The sequence below is a fragment of the Echinops telfairi genome, unplaced genomic scaffold (assembly GCF_000313985.2).
Source record: "Echinops telfairi isolate 266 unplaced genomic scaffold, ASM31398v2 ScPeMD7_2186;HRSCAF=2738, whole genome shotgun sequence".
Classification (NCBI taxonomy): Eukaryota; Metazoa; Chordata; class Mammalia; order Afrosoricida; family Tenrecidae; genus Echinops; species Echinops telfairi.
Genome location: NW_022106084.1, coordinates 8228143 through 8239961, shown reverse-complemented (window position 1 = coordinate 8239961; position 11819 = coordinate 8228143). Strand labels below are relative to the sequence as shown.

The following is an 11819-nucleotide window of genomic DNA, read 5'->3' as shown; positions in this document are numbered from 1 at the left end:
GTTGCCTGCCGTGGCCACTGAATCCGGAGCTGACTCAATTGAGGCAGCTAACAGCAGCCTATAGAAAAAAAAAACCACTTATTTGCGATCAATGTTTCTTTTAAAAAACAACTCATTTATTGGCACATAAATTGCTTACCTTCAAGTTTACCATTTGAAACGCGCAGTTCAAGAGTCTTGCTGCTATTCCAATTATAGAATATGTTGCTAACCCCACAAAGAAGCCTTCCACCCATTAGTGCTTCCTCTGCCCCTTCCTCCGGCTATCACCAGTCTGTTTTCCGACCCTGTGGCTTTGCCGAATTCTAGGTATTTTCCTGGGAGTGACATCGTAGAGCAAGTGGTCTGACCATCGTGTGTTTGAGGGTCACTGGGATAGCACTTGATCTTCATGCCAACCTCTCCTACACTGCATATAGTCACATCCTCTTCAGTAGCCGGTGGGCATTTGAGTTGTTCTCACTTCTGGACTAGTGTGAAAAGTGTTCTGTGAACATGAATATCATCTCCTGGACAATACTTCGAGGCAGCATTTTCTCTGAGCTCTCTCTAAGGAGCCCTGCGGATGCTGGGAGTTGGGTTCACATTGCTAACTGCAAAGTGGCCATTCGGAATCCACTAGTGGAACCTAGGAAGAGAGGTGTGGCAATCTCGTTCCAGAAAACCCCCGGCATTGGAAAGCCTGTGGGGCAGATCCCCTCGGCCCTACGGGACTGCTCTGAGTCTGATTCATTCCCTGGCAACGGATGCTGGAATTGGTGGGAGCTCTTAGGGAGACCTGGTCGTGCAGCACTTAAGCACTTGGCTTCTTGTCAAAGGTCAGAGGTTTAAGACCCCTAGCCACGTGGCTGGAGAGAAGACATGGCCATCTGTTTCCATCAAGACAACAGCCTGGGTAACTGTACGGGGCAGTTCTCGTCTGTCCCACAGGGTCCACAGGAGCCAGAGTCAACACGGGGGCACCGGCACCATCACACGGTCACGCTAGTGTAACATTTCGACTAATCGCCACCTGTTTTCCAGATGGACTGCACTGTGTACGTCCTCGCCCGCACTGTGTGAGGGTTCTAATTTCTCCACGTCCTCCTAACGCCTGTTACTGCCTCTTGCCAGTCACAGCTGGTGGGAGGGGCGTAAAATGCCACCGCACTGAATCCACAGTATTGGCCTGCATGTTGCCCTTGGGGGTCTAGCAGTTCTCTCAGAACTTGTTTTCTGAATCTTTGTGCTGCTGGCGATCTGGACAGCACGTAATGCAGCTGTATGCTGGACCACCTGCATGGCCGACCACATGGTCTCAGTGCCCACGCACATGCACTTGGTGTTGGAAAGGACTTTGGCACCGAGAACTCAGACTTGCACTTCCATTGTGCTAATGGAAACTGTTGTAGCTGCTGTTACGTAGAGAATGTAATAATGCAAAGCACGTCTTTCTGCCTAGAGATAGCCATATTCTATCAGGGAGTGCTTTAAGACAGACATGTTGAAGTTATTGACTAGAGAGAAACAGACAATTGAGTCGTCAGAGAATGGTGGGAATGCTAAATGCTGAATAACTTTCTCCACAGCAGTCCACCTGATCAAGATAAGTCACATTTTTGTTTGTTTAGCAGTTTTCTGATTTCAGCAAAACACTGTCCCTTGAGTAGAAGAGAGTTGCCTCAGAATCCCACAACCACGAAGGGAGAAGAGTCACTGGCCAAACATGTGCAAGATCCTGCCTAAAGTGGCGGAGGTCGCTGAGGCACCAGGGACCATGAACTGGGCAGAGGAGCCCCATCAAGATCATGATCATGAGCCACAGCAGAGGATCTCTGCTGAGACCCTGAAGCAGAGCTGCCGGGCTTCCTGGCCCAGGGAAGCAGAGACCACAGGACCATGTGGCTGAGAGGCTGAGGGTCCGAGAGACATACCTGCCAGTCTGACTGAGGAGACGCTGCAGACCAAAGGAGCATATCATAATCATTTTGTACACTGTCAGCTTCCCTAATAAAGTCAATAATCACAGAACAACAGAGAGAAGGAAACCGATAATTGAGTAATCCAGGTACTGTGGAATGGTAAATGCCAAAGAACTTTCTCTACAGCAAGCCACCTTTTCAAAATAAGTCACATTTTTGGCTAGCAGTTATTTGATGTCTATTAGGTGAAATTGGAGGGGTTTCCCTTCCTTTTTTCTTAATTTTGTTGGATAGTCTCCGCAGGCTGCTGTATCGAAATTTGAAACAAAATAAATTAGGTGGCTTTTATGAACAAAGAAAGTGTTGTCTAACAGGTTTGGAGGCTGCAAGGCTGAATTCAGGGTATTGGCCAGACTGCTGCGCCCTCTCGGGAGATCCCTTCTTGTGTTTCCCAGCTTCTGGCAGCTCCCCGTTTCCTTGTCTTGTAGCTGCAGTGCAGCTCTGTGACCACATCGCTTTCCCTGTACGTCTCGCTCGTGCCGTCAGTGGAGTCGAAGCTGCTCTGCTCGAGCGTGCCCGCATGTTAATTCATACCATCTTCAGAGACATGTCTAAACAAGGTCACACTCGCAGACACTCAGCCCACTGCCACGAAGTCGATTCTGACACCTAGCCACGCCTCCGGGGCTGGCATTCAAACATAGCTTTGGGGGATACATGATTCAACGCCTAGCATTGGTGTTTACATCTAAATGTACTTTCATTATGACTATAATTAATAATATAATTACACTTATACATTTTCATTTGTCGTGTATCTACATTTAAGTAACTTTATAGTAGAAATAATTAAAGTCAACATTTAGGATGCAGGGACATTTTTTCTTTCTTTTAAAAAGAACCCACTGTAGAATCGGTTTCCTTTGAGATTTGAAGTTGTCATTTTCACTTATTCAAAGCCGAGTGTGTGATTTTTTTCGATTATTGGCACTAAAATCAACCCCACCCCAAAATAAAGGAGCTAACGTTCTTTATTTTCAGATGCACTTGCGCACATTTGGCAGCACTGTGTTTCCTGTTCGCTGATCACTCTTCGTTTCGCAGTTTATCGATATGCGTCTTCAAGGCTGCAGACTGTGCTTGGCTCTTCTGCTCATCTCAGTTCGTGCTGACTTTATGGATGACGGTGTAGAAACGGAAGAGTTTGATGAAAATTCAGAAGAGATTGATATTGATGAAGATGAAATTTCCTCAGAGGTAAAGTTTTTGAGAAATGAGCTCTAAATAAATCATTCCTTTACGCGACACATAGGCATGGGTGACTCCTTCTTGGTCATTCCAGTGCCAATGGGTTTCACTTTCTAAGTAGAGAGAGAAGCATTGCTTTCCCCCAACTATCTTGTTATTCTATTTTCTAGAGTATACACCCCCCCTGCCCCCGCCAAAAGCCCAAACCAGACCCAGTGCCATGGCGTTGACGCTGACTCATACTGACTCCACAGGACAGGCTAGAACCACCCAGTGAGTTTCCAAGACTGTCACTCTCCACAGAAGTATAGAGATTCTTACTTTTGTGCATTCGCCTCAAAAACAAACAGACAAACAAACACCCAGCCAAACTCACTGCTATGGAATTGATTCCAACTTACAGTGACCGTAGAGGGAAGAGTGAAACTTCCCCGATGGGATTCCAAGACTACAACTCTTTACGGAAACAGAAAGCCTCATCTTTCTCCCAAGGGGCAACTTGGGGTTTTGAACTGCTGACTTTGCTGAGCCACTGTGCTACCAGGGCTGCCAGCACAGGTTTTTGTTTTTAATCATTTTATTGGGAGCTCTTACAGGTCTAACAACCCATAATTCAATTGGATGGAGCACAGTTATACAAGTATACAGTCATCATTGCTATCAGTTCTCCCTTCCCTCTCTTCCTGTACCCTCAGGGAATCGTTACTCCCATTACTATTTCTAAAGGGTTTATCTATCTTGGATCTCATGCATCGAACTTGATTATACAAATGAACATACACAGGTCTCACAGATTAATGAGGTAAAACTAAGACCATAATAGTAAGGGGATGAAATAATAAAGAAATAGAGGATAGTTATGTGTTTCATCAGTGCTGTACTACACCCTGGATATATCATCCCTTCTAGCCAGCACAGTTTTATTACCCAATAAATATTTGAAACTTTATATTGTCCACTTAGGAGTGCATCACTGATTAAGACCAATTGTCATCCCGTCAACATGTGCCAAAGCTTTCAGAGTTTGCTGGTTTTTAAGAAGCATACAGCTAGGCCTTTATTTCAAGGCATTTTTTCGGTGGACTTGAACTTCCAGTCTTTCCATTAGCAGCCAAACATGGTACTCATTTGAACCAGCGACAGGCTCCTCATCACTGGCCAAAGGTGCTTCAGCTGAGAGAGAGGTTTTCAATCTTGGGACCCTGCCAGCTGTTTCAGATGAAAGAAAAGATGACATCATTGTGTCTCTGCTAGAAGGAAAGTGAGTAGTGTCTGTATTTCTCTGAGGAAAGAATGTGCTAACAAGAAAGTAAGCCCTGAAAGGCATGGATTCTGTGACTAGACATCTTTGTACATTAGTACTGCCTCCAAAGAGTCTTCTAGTAACAGAATTTCAGTAATTAGCGATGGAGCCCTGGTGATGTAGGGAGCTATACGCTGAGTTGCTAAACTACAAGGTCAGTGGTTTGAAACCCACCAGGCACTGTGAAGGATAAAGATGAGGCCGTCTGCTTCTGTAAAGATTCAAAGTCACAGAAACAAAAAAGGGCAAGTCTACCCTGTCCTATAGTCGCCATGAGTCAGAATTGACCTGATAGCAGTGGGTTTGTTTGTTTCAGTTTTGGAAATTACTACATCCTGGTGGTCCTAGGAGCCTTGCTGTAGTAGTGGGTTACACATTGACTGCTAACCACAAGGCCAACAGTTTGAATCTACTAGTGGCCCCGAGGGAGAAAGATGAGGCTTTCTGCTTCTGCAAGAATTTACAGGCTTGCAAATCATAAGGGGGCAATTCTGCCCTGTCCTGCGCAGTGACAGTGAGTCAGAGTGGACTCGATTTTAGCGAGTGAGTGAGTGAGCGAGCGCGTGCGCGAATGAGTGAGTGCGTGAGTGAGTGGATGAGTGAGTGAGTGAATGAGTGAGTGAGTAGTAGTCTAAGCTACACGGAGCCCACTGACAAAAACCCAAGGTGCCAGGAAGTGCTGGAATACCATTTGAGATGATTCAACAAGTAGATGCAACGGTGGAGCCCTTGCCCGTCTCTGCCGAGAAATGTTTGAGACAGGTGTCTTGAAGAGATCCATATTTGTGTCAGTTCCAAAGAAAGAGATTCGACAGAATGTGGAAACGATCAGACAGTCTCGTTAATATCCGAACATCTCAGCGTGCTCATGCAGTATCTGCACACAGATCAAAACGCAGTCATTCAAACAGAATAAGGGGCTGGTGCAGGGGCTGATACAGGAAAGCGGTGCACGGTGGCTGTGTGCTTTCAGACTGTCTGCTGATCCAGTGATCCGATGAACTAACAGCTCGCTGCTGCCCAGTCATCTCTGACCGACAGCAACCCGACAGGAACCCTGGCTGTTTCTGAGACGTTGAATCTTTCCAGGAGGAGAAGCCTCATCCTTCTCCCCCAGAGTGGCTGCGGGTTCAAGTTGGCAGTGTGGTTAGCCGGCCAACGTGTAACCTACCACGCTGCCGGGGCACCATACAGATAACACAACAAAAGGCTGACTCAGGCAGAATTCAGATCGATCTGACAACATAGGGAAACAAATCCATTCACCATTACTTCAGCTTGTCATTCAGTTATCTTTGAGTCTCTTCAGCGACCTTGTTGACCTGTGCTGTGCCGGACACAGTACAATGTCGTGGTTGTGTATCTGAACATCGGAGCCTGACAACCTGGGATCCTAGCCAAGCCCCCCAATTACCTCCCTGTGTGGCGATGGGCAAGTGACTTTGCCTCCCTGACCGTTGGATGGCGTGTGAAAGGCAGGGTAACAGGTGAGGATGAAAGCAATCCCAATAGCAGCCCCAGGACCGTCACCACGCCTCCACCGTTAGAGCAGCGAGCAGTTACATGGTGCTTACAACTGCCCTTTGCACATAAAAGGGCTCAAGGGATATTAGCTGCTGCTGCTTCCAAATACTGTCACAACCTTCCTTATGGCCCAGAAGACTCAGCATTTCCCCCTCTTCCGGTTCCTGCTTTCCTCGTGTCCCTGAGCAGTCAGATTTCTGAGTGGGTTTAAACTAGCCTCATTGCCCATTAAGCTTTCTGTCTTGGCTGCGTTTTTCATGCTGTTTCCTTTGTCTCTTGTGATTTGCTCCTCAACTAATAGCCCCCTGTCAGAATCTTCGTGAGGCCCAGTCCAGTGTCTGGAGACATGGCTCATTACTGCCTCCAGGGCCTCCTGAGTTCGAAGGATCCGGGTTGCCTACATCTGCACGTAGAGACCCTTTCCCACGGCTGGACTTCCGCTAGTCTCTTGTCTCCCAGCACCACTAGGACGCAGGTTTCAGATCAGAGGCCACGCCCCCGACATGGCTGCATTGCCTAGACTTGCGTGGTATGCTAGGTTCTTAACCAGCGAGGCTAGTGAACTAAAATATTGATAAAGATGAATAATTGTGGATCTTTAAAAATCTGTTTTGTAGAGTAAATATAAGACACCGCATCCTATAGGAGAAGTATATTTTACAGAGACCTTTGATACTGGAAGGCTGGCTGGGTGAGTATACCTTCAACAAAAAGGTTTCCTCAATGTGATTAGCTGTGAAAGTACTGATTGGCGGCCCGTGAGGCTTCCCTCTACTGCTGAACCGTGAAACATTGAAAAGCACTACTTGCTGACATTTCACGGATTCTTGTTGATAGAAATGTTTAATTCAAATAGTTTTTCATTAGTACAAAGAAAATATACAAGTAAAATCTGAATCTCAAGGGAAAAACAGTACTCAGTCTCTAAGACAGATATTGCTGGTACCAATCTAATGTGACGTGGCAATATCTTGTGCTACATAGTGGTGAAAATAATGGCATTTACTCTCGACTGCTCGTTACGCCACGCACTGTCATGAGTAGATAGGTAAGTACTACCTTTATCCCTATTTTGTAGAGGGGGAAACTGAGGCTTGGTGTCCCTTGTCTGTGATCAAACAGCTTGCAATATGAAGGCTCCAAATTCGGTTTCATGCCAACCCTGTAGCCTTTAAGTAATACTTTGTTTTTGGAAGAACCGTGGACGTGCTGGGTGGTCTTTTGTCGTATTTCCAATGTGTATTGGATGGATAAGTTCCTAGCTGTTTTTAATCCAAGCATTTGATTTCCACTCTCTTTACAGGTGGGTCTTATCCAAGGCAAAGAAAGATGATATCGATGAGGAGATTTCTATATATGATGGTAAGCTGAGTTTCAATATGAGATAGAACCAGGATGATTCAGAATTCCCTACGCTCTGAGATGACATGCATCCACTCAGTGGTCCTGGGCATGAAATCCCATTCTGCTCCCCCATAGAATGCTCTGACTTTTAGCTTGCCTCCTCGCTCATATTTCTGGAGTTCCCCAGGTACTGCACATGTCACCACCCTCCACTTTTCTAAATCTACACAATTTCCAGGCCACTGTGGTTAGCCTCCTGAATTTCCTAAATCAGTACTTCCCAGGTGACTTGCTGGCACCAGTAGAACAAGTTATAACTTGCGTTTCCTCATGGCTTGGGAACTTATAACTTGCAGCAAGGTTTTCCTCATGGCTTCAGAACGGTCAAAGACAAGCACAAGACAGACTCATATAGGACACGTGCCTGTGCTTGGAGCACACAGCTCCTGGGCTACATGCATTACCACAGGTCTGTGATCGTTTCATTGAGCTGACTACACGTGGTAAGTTATACCCAGAGCAAGAGGCACAACTAAGCAGAATTCCTAGCTTTAAAATATCTATGCTTAGGTGATTTGACATTGTTTTCTGTTCCCTCAAGAAATACTTGCTTTACATTGGTGCTTTAGAAAAAAAAATGCATCGATGGAGAATCTCTAAAATTAAGACATGGTCTCTCTAACAGGTGAATTTAAGTCTCTATTTCTTGCTGGACAGGAATGACTTTTAGAATTTAAATGAATATTTTCCCCTCTAGCTTAACGAGCATACAAACATCAAACATCTTGTCATCCAGGTTTGGTCTGTCAGTTTAAATATCCAAGTAAGTAATTTTCCTGCAGCTTAAATTTTCTGGGATCTCTGACTGAAGTGTTCATTTCTTTGCAACAACTGACTCTACTTAACTCCCACTTTCTGAAAACGGTGTTTGGGGATTTTGCCATCAGCAGTGTTGAAAGTGGATACTTGAAAGAAATCGAGATTTGAAGTGGGTTTCACAGTAATTAACCATTATTTCTCTCAAGTACTGCCTGTGTAAACTCTCACGACTAGATTTGTAGGAGTAACCTAATCGGGTTGGGATCCCAAAAAACTAGTTACATTTTGTGCTGGGATACAGGTAGTGTTTTGGGAGTTAATTATTTATGTTTTCAGATGGTTATTACCAAACATTTAAACCTTATATTTTAAATGTAAGTGACCAACTTTCAGAATAGCTTGTAAAATAATGTAGCTGTTATTTAGAGAGTCACATATTTTTCAAAACGTTGTTTATAACAGGATTTATATAACCTGGTTTTGTGTATAACTTAGGTAAAAATGATCTGGTTGATCGAGAATTATGAAGTCAGAAACTGTTTGCCAGTGGGGATCATTATTTTGTCACAAGGTTTCAAAGCTAAAAGTACTAGATGGTATCTGTACACAGATTGGCTTACATCATTGATGAGAAAAGACATCATAGTTTTAAAAATCCTTTAGTATTGATAGTCCCCCAAATCCACAAGATACAATTATTTACTGAAAAAGGTGGGGTGATTTATTGTTTGTTTTCTTTTGTTTTGGGTGAAACCAGAGGTGCGTCCTGATCATCTAGTGCAGTGGGTACACGAGAGAAGGGCAGGCGGATACATGTGTTATTGTAGAAAAGGGCAGTACAAATCAAAGGTGAAAGGAGGGTGTATTAGTCTGGGTACTTTGGAGAAACAAATCCACAGCGACTCATGTATAAGAGAGAGTTTTATGTAAAGAAAATGTGCATCATGAAAACATCCCAACCCAATGCTGCCCAAGCCCACAAGTCCAACATTAACCCATTAACCCAACACCAGTCCACAAAGTCCTCCACCTCACAAAACAGAGGCAATGATGCCGACTGCAGGAGGAAAGCTGAGTCAGTGAACGAACAAGCATCTCAGCACTAGCAGGGGTCTCCACACGGCTGCTCCAGCACCCAGGGCTGCATCGGGATAGGTCCATGCGGCTTCTCCTTGGGGATGTCTTGTAGGAAGTCAATCTTGCAAGCTGAAGCAGGGAACTGCTAAGGCAGCTGCACCCGGTGCAACCATCACAAAACAAGAGACCCGAGAACTAGAAAGGCAAGGCTCACCACCCATTTATCCCTCCGCCTTTCAATTAGCCCCACATGTGATTATCGGCCAGGCTGGCACAATTAACTAACTCAGGGGAATCTTGGAAACATCTAAAAACGCAGTTTAAAAGCTAGGTACAGTGCAGTGATGGGCACACCCGTAGAACACTCTGAGTCATCACCCTCGATGCCCAAGCCCAACATAGGACTCGGTGGCTAACTGCAGCCCACCTGGCTTTCCGTCGTGCGCACCCCGTGATCCCCTTTCAGCCCAGTAAAGGCCCAACTCCGCTCGGCCCTGGATAGGTCAGTGCTTACTCTGTTCTTCACTGTCTCCTGGTCTAAGGTTCTGAGCCGATTTGCTTAGTCTGGGACGGGTGATTGCAAGGTATATAAATTGAGCTTACAGTTTCAAAAACCAAATTCAATTTCTATAACGGCTCCAGCAAAGTAAGTCAAGTAGTTAAGGAACACCATGTATTTCCCAAGACATTTCTGGGGTCATGTGCTCCTGGTAGGGAGTCTCGTGTGCAGTTTTAAAGTCTCTCATTTTAAAACTACAATGTTACAAGACCTTCTGAGACAAACCACATTTTTACAATACCATTCATCAGAGCCGCTCAGAGAAGACAAAATACACCAGGCTTAGAAATGCTTTTCACCGGGTCTGGTGTGTGTTTTCGCTACATATTTTCTAGATTCTAGCCAATAACATAAAACCCTTCCTGGATGGGACAAGGGGGAAAGCGCAGTGTGCTTGCCGTCGCCAGATACCTCGTTCCTTGCCATGAATTTTTGTTTTACCCGAATTAGCCTTCACGGGGAAAGCAATTGTTTACCACTGAAAACAATCCTCAAATCAGTGGCGGGGCGGCTGGGGGCAGCATTCGTCCCCTCGTGTCATTTGATCTTGCATTTCAGGAAGGTGGGAACTAGAAGAGCTGAAAGAAAACCAGGTGCACGGGGACCGCGGCCTGGTGCTGAAGTCGCGAGCCAAGCATCACGCCATCTCTGCCACCTTGGCAAAGCCCTTCGTCTTCGCGGACAAACCTCTGATCGTTCAGTAAGTGGGCCCCGTGTCCGAGTGCCCGCTCTGACTTTTGTGTTACTCTTCTGAACGGGCTCTGTCTGGGGGTAGGGAGGATAACAATTCAGTGCCTTTCTCTCGGGGCACTCGCTTAAGTACACCGATCCCAACTGGCACGCAGCGCAGGTTGTGGGAAAACGGCGTCTTGGAGATAGACGACTGCAGACATTGACGGCCATGAACGAGACACACGCCCCGCCCCTCCCCAAACACACACACTGCCATCAAGGCAATTCTGATTCACAGTCCTTAGGGTGTACGACAATGGCCATGTTATTTGAACTCTTTTCTTAAAATGACTCGCTCTTAATCAGCCTGTATGTTCTTGTAGAACCCCACCGTTAAACTAGGTATGAGAGTCAAAGGCAGCAAACTTATTGTGAAAGGGAAATGCACGAATAAATGCGTTTCTTTCCATCATTGAACCTGTGTAGAGTGCAGAACTCGCCAGGCCCCAGATTGACAGAGGCTAGTTTTATTTTGACGTTGCTTAAATTTCCACTGTCACGAAACCAGGCCTTCACTCCTAGTGTCTCTTACAAACATTACTTTAAAACCCAAAGAGATCTACAAATTAAATACCAACCCACAGCATTCACGTTTGCAACAATACAAGAAAATGTGCTACTGTTACTCTCTACCTGGTGTCAACGTTTTAGCTGCCCAGAGTTCACTGCGGCATAGAGGAGAAAGCCATGAACTTGAAACCCTGTTGGTCCCAACCCCTTCGTCTCCTAATTAGCATCTTTGAGCTCGTTGCACTGTAGAGATTTTTCTATTTGGCGTCATTGGTGTAATTCTTCAGCTGTGATTCTGTGGCTTCATCAATATTAAGCCATTTCCATGTATTTTAAAAAAAATAAGTAGTAACAAAGAGTAGGTGACCATTACTAAGGAGCTCTCGTGGCCTAGTGAGTTATGCTGCTAGTCATAAGGGTCAAGGCCACCAGCCACGCTCAGGCCTCTGTCCCCACGCAGATTTGCAGCCTTAGAAACACAGAGGGCAGTTCTCCTCTGCCCCTTCCCATAGGGTCCCTGTGAGTCGGAACCGACTCGATGGTAGTGAGTTTTCTTTTTGGAAGCTGTGCTAGGCAGATGACAGCATTGATTTTACTTAAATTTGTTTATGTGACCATTATGTAAACACAATATTGTTGTAGTTACTCACCGGCCTAATGTCTGAGCATGTTATCATGTACTGATACACGGGTTTTGGAGTTTTGTCTGCATTTTAAAAAAAATTTGAAAACACTCTTACTACTCTTTTGAAACTTAAGTGAAAATCAAACCACTTTGTATTTTGATTCTGCGAGTTAAAGG

The 11819-nt window shown here is 45.3% G+C and overlaps 2 protein-coding genes across 2 annotated transcripts in view; both read left to right on the top strand.

The window, feature by feature from the left end:
• The window catches only part of MGAT4D (MGAT4 family member D), a 105748-nt gene extending 103174 nt beyond the window's left edge, over positions 1-2574 (top strand). The window contains exon 11 of the mRNA XM_013007114.1: positions 2390-2574. Coding sequence (XP_012862568.1) covers positions 2390-2574 — 185 coding nt within the window. The remainder of the gene's footprint in view (positions 1-2389) is intronic.
• A 386-nt stretch (positions 2575-2960) lies between these two features.
• The window catches only part of CLGN (calmegin), a 37060-nt gene continuing 28201 nt past the window's right edge, over positions 2961-11819 (top strand). Inside the window, exons 1-4 of the mRNA XM_045293558.1 lie at positions 2961-3158; positions 6594-6667; positions 7280-7338; positions 10334-10475. Of these exons, the coding sequence (XP_045149493.1) occupies positions 3015-3158; positions 6594-6667; positions 7280-7338; positions 10334-10475 (419 nt within the window). The 5' untranslated portion in view covers positions 2961-3014. The remainder of the gene's footprint in view (positions 3159-6593; positions 6668-7279; positions 7339-10333; positions 10476-11819) is intronic.